The sequence below is a fragment of the Asparagus officinalis genome, chromosome 4, assembly GCF_001876935.1.
Source record: "Asparagus officinalis chromosome 4, Aspof.V1, whole genome shotgun sequence".
Taxonomy (NCBI): Eukaryota; Viridiplantae; Streptophyta; class Magnoliopsida; order Asparagales; family Asparagaceae; genus Asparagus; species Asparagus officinalis.
The window spans coordinates 4,620,858-4,629,157 of record NC_033797.1 but is presented as its reverse complement, the minus strand read 5'-3'; the positions used below and the strand labels follow the sequence as shown (position 1 = coordinate 4,629,157).

The window sequence follows — 8,300 nt, the reverse complement described above, 5'->3', positions numbered from 1 at the left end:
TTAGTAATTTTTAACCAATTTATAGCCATCATCTCCTTCTTGTAACGTTGTAATGTATTTACGTATGCTTGTACTTGTCCTAATCTAAATGACATTATCGGTTGTAGTGTAGTGACTAAAATGGATTCATGGGTTTGTTTGCAGTGTTGAAATATTGGATGGTTCAGTTTGCGGTGTAAAATAGTTTATTTAAATGGCCATTTTTGGATTGAGAAATATGAGGTTTGTTGCCTGTAGTATGAACAATAGTCCTAGAAATCTGTTCCCTTCTGTACTGTAAAAGTTGTATTATGGAATAGCGTCATTTGATTTCAAGTTTCAACTGGTTTCTAGGTTATGTAAATGTTTTTTAGGTTCCACTGCCCCCGTGTTTGTTTGACTATAAAGTCTCTCTTTTGATGAAGAAATATTTTGAACCGCCCATCAATCTAAGATTAGACGAGTACAGATAACTATCTCGTTGAGGAACATATAGAACCATAATGTCGTTTTGAGGAATCTGCAGGAGTTGTGTGTACCGCGACATAGATTCACTCAACTTTAGAATTATTTGTTCTTGCTAACAGTTGCATACAACCATAGGAACTCAAATATTTGAACCTTAGCTTTAGGTTTTCGATGTTGTCATTTGTCATAATCTACGCATGAGATCTCAGGTAGATGATGTCCCTGAACAATCATGCCCAGCCCAACTTCTCACTTGTTGATCCCTCCTCTCACCTCTTATTAGCGACATGTTCCCAATTATCACTAGCATTGAGGGGATTCTTACATTAACTTCCAACAATTATCTCTGTATACAGCCAACTGCTATGATTAGCCATCTAATTAGGGGTGTTAAACCGTATCCGAGGAAACATCCGTAACCGTATCCATTAGGATACGGATATGGTTACTCAAATCTATAACCGATAGGATATAGTTACAGATATGATTTTGTAGTGAAATATCTGTATTCGTATCCGAAATATCCGAATACGTATTAGTCATACTCTTATGATAGTTTTAATTCTTAGATTATGGATTTTTGGTTAATTTTAATGATCAAGATGTTTAATCTTAACTTTTTAGTTATAATGAACATATCAATGAACTCTTGTGTATCACATGAACCATATTTTTCTCAATACCGTCTAGTTTTTTCATATCTGTTTTGTATCCGCATGCATATCCACATATATATCTGTATGTATATCCGTAACCGTATCCGATTTTAGCGGATATAGATATAAATTTTCCTTACCAAGGTATATCTGTATCCGTATCCGAGATGGGTAAGTGGATATGGATATGGTAAGCATCGTATCTGAGCCGTATCCGGACCGAATGCTCCCCTACATCTAATGCTTGATGAATAGTTAGGCACTGTTAAATAAGCATCCGTACCGTACATCTTCCATCACGTCATGCATAAACCATCCTCTTTGACAATTCGTCAAGAGCAATTTTCTCATCATCAGATACAAAGATTACATCACAAAGAGTACACGGGGTTGGAAGGAAATGATGTTTTCAAGTAACACTTCAGACAGAAATAAAAACGATTTTCATATAAAAGCCCTATTTTTATTCAACTGGAGTATGCATAAATGGTACTTATGAGTAGTCAAAACAAATTCTAATCATAGCCCACCAAATAAATGTGGCTCCACACTTTCTTCTATAAGAAAAAAGAACTTACTATCTTTGGGATCTGATGCTACACCGCTGCTCAATACTTTAGTAGCCAGTTTCTGGCGAAGTCTTGTTTCTTATCACAATTGTAGTAGTTACCGTCAAGTCACCTTGCTTCCCACTCTGGCTTGCTCTTCTGGTGTATGAACTTCTTGACTGCGTATCTGAGTCAGACTTTGCATATCGCTAGTTTCTCTTGCTTCTTTCCTTTTTGCTGAGCAATGCTTCATCTTCACTTCTTATTGAAACGCCAGCTATTTGTTTGGCTCATGCCAAATCTCCTACAACAATATTTTCTTCTTTTATGTACGCGTTCTTGCCATAATTTGAAATATGCATTTGATATAAACTGTTTCTTCCACATGCTCCATTCTTTTTGACCATTCGGGCCCCCCCTAACTACCTCTCAATAGTCAGCTCTCTTTGCTTGCAACTAGGGGTGCATTCGGTCCGTATACGGCTCGGATATGATGCTTACCATATCCATATCCGCTTACCCATCTCGGATACGGATACAGATATACATCAGTAAGGAAAATTCACATCCATATCCGCTAAAATCGGATACGATTACGGATATACATGCGGATATATAAGCGGACATGCATGCGGATACAAAATGAATATGAGAAAACTAGATAGTATTGAAAAAATATAGTTCATCAATTAAAGTGATATAAAAGAGTTCGTTAGTATGTTCATTATAACTAAAAAGCTAAAATTAGACATCTTGGTCATCAAAATTAACCACAAATCCATAATCTATGAATCTAAACTATGACTAATATGTATTCGAATATTTCGGATGTGGATACGGATATTTCACTACAAAATAATAGTCGTAACCATATCCCTCGGTTATAGATTTAAGTAACCATATCTGTATCCTAACGGATACGGTTACAGATATTTTCTTGGATACGGATACAGTTTAACACCTCTACTTGCAACAGTTATATCTTTTAGAAATGCATTTGCAGGCCTATGCTGCCAATTGAGCATAGAAAACCTCAAACTGCTGAACTTTAATTTCACTTCTCTACAAACTACTCACAACTTTGTCGCCACTTGCATTTGTTCCCAATACAAGCTATACGGGAGGAAACTTGGAAACTTGAGCAGTTCAGTGCCACTTATCACCTAGGCATTTTAAAATTGTCTCCATGTGGGTGAATTGTGTCCATGCCAACATGTCCATATCTGAATGCTAGGGTCTAAGCTACTGTTGTTTGTATGCACTGTTTGATTTATCATAGAATTAGTCAAACGGATCTTTATGAAAATTTAAATTCACGTTATTGTTGACTGGGCCCTACATCATAGCTTGTAACCTAGTTTACTGTACACGCCAAGGCATACAGGTGTTGCCTGTTAAAGGAGGGATTTAGTTCTTTATACAGTGGTTTAATAGGAAAGTTTAAAACTATGCCATGAAGAAATAATCTTCGCTTAGGGCCTTGGTTTCCTTAATCCTCTTTGATTTTTCTTATTTATAACGGGAAGGCTTCCCTAGCTGTTATGGATGCATAAGGTTTTTCCTTTTTCTGTTGCATCTGGCAAAATGATAAGAGGGAAAAGTAAACATCTATACTTTTTGATGGTTTCCTTAAGATCTTTTTCTATTATGTCGTGAAATCTTTCGCGTTGACTTAAAAATTAAAATAATATCCTTTTGATTTTCTGTTGAGGTTGAATAACGCTATATTATTTTACAAATGGCTCAACATATGACTTTAGACATCATCCATGGAATGGGGAAAAAATGGAAGAAAAAAAAGTTCCTCACTATTTCAAAGATGTAGGGTATACACATTACACAGAAATAATAATCTCCAAGCCATTCATTTTATTGAATGGAACAAGGTTCGTAACTACTGCAGTATGGCTGCATATTTTTTTCCTTGGAAAAATTAAGGAGGAAGAAAAAAGAAGGAAAAAAAGGGAGGGGAAAAAAGATTTATATCTCATGTTACTGTCAGCTATATCCAGGACTCAATAGTGTAGTTATAGTTGAAGGAATTGACGCCATTGATTTGTGAGAATATATCTGAGGAGTTTAGTATGTCGTCTTCTTCCTTGATTACCGCCACCTACACAAAAAAAAAATGCCAAGTTGCACTCAACTACTTTCTTACTGTGAATTAGCTCAGATTTTGACACATAAAGGAAATAAAGTGGAAAATTGTCTGCTTTGACAGATATTTGCTGAAAGAATGAATCAGTCAACTGAAGAACTTACTTCTCCCTCATCCAAATACTCGTGATTGCTGGAACTTGTTCTGGTCGATCCTTCTCCATGTTCATCATTCTTTGCAAATCTCCCTCGGACTCGAGGCCTGCTATCAGCCAAAGTTTTCCGACATGCATACTGTCATTTTATCCGTTGATCTTGCATGTTAGCGAATGATATCATGTGGATACATACATCTCGAAATTACAACAGATAAGTACAATGTCTCTATAAGGGCAAAAAATATTGGTCTCCTTTCATATAATTCACACGTGTGCTTGTGGTTCATGTTCTTTCTTCTTTTTTAGGACTGACGTTTCTTAACACACTACATGGGTATTATGTTTTGTTTACCTTTAATTGGGAAATCATGAAATGAGATAGTTAATTTATAGTTGTAAATTGTATTTGTTCTATTATAGTATTATCTAATCAAGACAGTGACTGACAGCTGCACATTTCAACTGCTGTTATAGTATCTACCTTATCCTGTGTGCACTGAGAGGCAAAAGCTACATTATGCTGTTGTTGTAAGTTAGTTCTTTGGTGATAGGATGAATATCATAGGTTTCCCTTTTTAAGAAAAACCATGAAAAAGATAAACATATTAACAAACTACTAGCAAATTTGAACTTCATTTGTATCACCTTGTTTGCATATGTTATATTTTATTTTACAGGATCCTCCTTTGAGAAATACAGTCGTGGCAATGGACCAATGGTGCACGTAAAACTATCATATGCAATATTGTTAAGGTTAAGCCACGGAAAATGTTTTCTGCTGTAAGTTGATGCAGAAGAATTTCTTTGTGGCTTTATGAATGATTTCTTAACATAAAATCTGACCTGTCAAACTATTTATGGTCATTTCCGTCACATTATTAGCTAACTTTTGGTCTATGAAGCACGGACACGCATAATATGAAGCCATGTCGTGTCGTGTCTGTGTCGGACACACGTGTCGAACACACGTATCCTATATATTTTTTAGGATTTGCCTCGTGTCGGTGTGTCGGATGGCCGTGTCGGATCCGTGTCCGTGCTACATACCTTTTGGTCATTATACATTATATACACTTTGTTATGGTGTTGTTTCCATGAGGACTTTGCTATTGATATTAGGTCTAGATAATTGGTTTTGACTCTTTAATTTACTGGGAATCTGGGATGATGATGCATTAAAATATTGGGCATGTTATTATTTTCCTTCTTTATGCTTTTTCTCTAACGTGTAATTGTTAATCTGCTATCCAGTTAATATTGAAGTAAGGATCAGATAATTAACTTCTCTTTATAGGAATGAGGAATTTCATATACTTACCTTGATCTTCTTGTTGAAATTTCGTTCGCTCCTCTTCTTCAAATACCTGTGGATCTTTTCCTTCCTCTCCTCAGGTGAAAGACGACCAACTTTCAATGTAGAATCATCCAACGGCGCAATGTCAGATGTGGACAATGTGGTGTGGTTGCTGTTGCATCCGTCTACCAGATTTTTGTAATCGCCTATTACCTTCGTTTAAAGAAAACAAATTCAGTGCATGTCTACTTTATTGCATTTTCTAGATTAGCTACCAAGTCTGATAACACGAATGATGGAAGATGCGCTAGATGAAGAATCATTATTCTAGGAGAAATATGTTTCCTTTTGTATATTAAAAAAATGCATATGTACTAATTTGTATGACAAGGTTATGACTAATTCAATTCCAAGTTAGGAGACTGGTTCATGGTGAATATTCATCCAGATACATTTATAAGGACGGAAATGCAATATTCAGTTAGGATGAGCAAGTGGATGCCTGCCAACCTAGCATGCGGCATGTTTTGTATGATTTTGCCCTTGGTGAACTGTTTACTTTTACTGGAATAGGTTTTTGGGTGAGGGTTGATAGATAATCATATGGGTGGTTTAGACCTTTTACCCTTCATGTTAATGCCGTTTAAAACAATTTCCAGTAGTTTGGGATGTCAGGGATTTTATCTAATTTATAAAGTTTAGTAAGGTCCTGTACAAAATATTCAAAGTTTAGGGAGTTTACCATTTTAGTCCTCTGTTTTAGTTTTCCATCATTACCTGCATATCAAGTGAATTGTACACCCTCTGAGTAGATTCCAGACCGTAGATGCTTCCAAATCCTCCACCTTCTGCTCCCATTCCAGCCTCTGCACCCGCCATTGTTCTCCCATGAAAGAGCCCCATCTGTCTATCTCCACCACTCATCGCTTGGTACCTATTGACTAATCCGGCATCCAAAAATGTACATGTAGGTAATGTGTTTAGTCCCTCATACCCTATCAATGGAGGCATCGACTGTATCTGTTGACTTGTCTCAGAGTCATAACATGGCCACGGTGTCCACCCTGATCTCATTTCTGTGTCCATATCCGGTGGTATGACCGAGTCAGGAGATCCCATAGGCCAGCCTGCACGCGTGTTCATCTCTGCAAGTATCAACTGACTGTGCTCCTCTTGGTTCTGGACACCATTGTTTATTGATGTTGCAGGTAATTGATAGGTAGCAGTTGTAGTAGTATTGACTGGCATTAAATCAGGTGGATCATTATCATCAAGGAGGCTGGAGATGGTGGCAGGGTCAAAATCGAAGAAGGCATCGTCGCTGATGAAGCACAGGCTTTCACTTTCACAGCTGGCAGCAGTTAACGGACCCTCACTTTCGNGCGGCGGCGGCGGCGGCGGTGGTGGTTGTGGTCATGGGAGAAGAAGCGACGGGGATAATGTTGTTGTTGCTGATAGTTGGACAGCATGAGGTATCCGAGGGGGTTATCTCATCAGCGAAGAAGTTTATGTCATCTTCAACCGGGAAATCGAGGATTTGGGAAGTGAGCGGATCGGAGATGCCCTCCTGTTTAAAATGTAAAAAGAGAGATAATATCGAAGGGGGGAGGACATATCCTTGTAACAAAAGCCAAAAGTGTGAAGATTCTATGTATAAAACTGTGCTGGGTTTTGATCAGTCTCGTCAACTGATCGGTTTGTTCCTCTTGATGCTTAATTATTTTGGATAGAAACTCTTATCAGAATATTTATCCATGCGATGACTCTCTAATTTGGTGGAGGCTTGAGATATCAACGTCATCGCGAAAAGCTAGACGATTGATCGACATCTAAGCCTTCAAATTGATGAGCATTAGAATACTTCTCGTCTATAAAGTTGTTCATAAAGCGTTGCTGATAGAATTTATATTCTAATTGTTGGTCACCGCGTGAAGGGAACATTGTAGAGTTATTGGTAAGCCTGAATAGGATTTAATTATTGGCAGAAAAGCATTTTCGTCTAAAGTTTTTAGAAAGGGACGTGTGTGTGTGTATATATATATATATATGAGGAATATGGGTATACTTGGGCCAAGGATCATTGGTAGTGATGTGGACACATCTTGTCCATACATCACACCTTGAAGTTGGTGAGGCTCCATCTTCAAGGTGTGATGTATGGACAAGATGTGTCCACATCACTACCAAGGATCATTGGTACCAAGTATACCCATTTTTCTCTCTTTCTCTCTCTCTCTCTCTCTCTCTCTCTCTCTCTATATATATATATATATATATATATATATATATATATATATATATATATGTGATAAAAGGGAAGAAATGCATGCATGCACGTCGCTGTACTGTGAGAATCAACCCCGGGGGTCAAAGTTTGCTTTTTGGAATTTGGAGGAGTTTTTTGGAAGCAGATTTTGAAATGACAGACCAATTAGAAGCTAAATGCGTAAAAAGTTCTTTTATATTCGGATGCTTATGGATAATGGAATTTCTGTCGTTTAAGACTATAAGCAACGATTTTTGTTCAAAATAAAGGAGAAAATATTTGAAATAGTCGACGGACAAAAAACTCATAAATATTTAAATTATATATGATATTTAAAAAAAAAACATTAAAAAAGACGAACGTGTAGACAAACAAACAAAAAAAAAATATAGCCTTAGCTCTGCATGAAAAAGAAATTTGATAATCAATGTGAACGCATGCATGCGTTTATTTTTGCTCGAATGATCATCGTTTGCTATATAAAAATCAGTTCAAAGCTAATGGAAAAAAAAAATGAAGAAATTTTTTCTAGAGTAGGAAGCTTACCATCATTTAGAGCTGTGCTCCCAATTCTCTTCTTCCTCCTTCAACCGATCCTGTGGGGAAAAGGAAAAGGAAAAAAGGAAAATGTTTTCTTCGTCCAATGAAGGGAAAAAAAAAAAAGAAAAAGGTTCGAGAGGAAAAAAATAAAATAAAATAAAGTTTATTTTAAGGGAGGAGAAAAACAGGCAACGGCTAGTATATATATAGAGAGCCGAATAACACGGAGGAATGCCAAAAACAGATATCTCTCGCGGCGGAAGAATAGAACGACAACTTAACGGCCGTCAACTT

The 8,300-nt window shown here is 36.9% G+C and overlaps 1 protein-coding gene and 1 long non-coding RNA gene across 2 annotated transcripts; one reads left to right on the top strand and one right to left on the bottom strand.

The window, feature by feature from the left end:
• LOC109836414 (zinc finger protein CONSTANS-LIKE 4-like) lies at positions 3,534-6,145 on the bottom strand. The gene is made up of 4 exons (XM_020404308.1): positions 5,978-6,145; positions 5,225-5,413; positions 3,914-4,042; positions 3,534-3,764 (listed from the first exon to the last, which is right to left on the bottom strand). The coding sequence occupies exons 1-4, from the start codon at positions 6,122-6,124 to the stop codon at positions 3,654-3,656; spliced, it is 576 nt and encodes a 191-aa protein (XP_020259897.1). The 5' UTR covers positions 6,125-6,145; the 3' UTR covers positions 3,534-3,653.
• Positions 4,030-6,991, top strand: LOC109836415. The gene is made up of 2 exons (XR_002245957.1): positions 4,030-5,398; positions 6,409-6,991. It is a non-coding gene; the product is annotated as an uncharacterized LOC109836415 (long non-coding RNA).

Excerpts from the sequence above, each read along its gene's own strand:
- LOC109836414 (XM_020404308.1), bottom strand. The coding sequence starts at position 6,124 with ATGAGTGGTGGAGATAGACAGATGGGGCTCTTTCATGGGAGAACAATG. Across the intron at positions 5,414-5,977 it reads ACAATTCACTTGATATGCAG|GTAATAGGCGATTACAAAAA; the intron begins GTAATGATGGAA and ends CTTTAAACGAAG. Across the intron at positions 4,043-5,224 it reads ATTTCAACAAGAAGATCAAG|TATGCATGTCGGAAAACTTT; the intron begins GTAAGTATATGA and ends ATAAAATGACAG.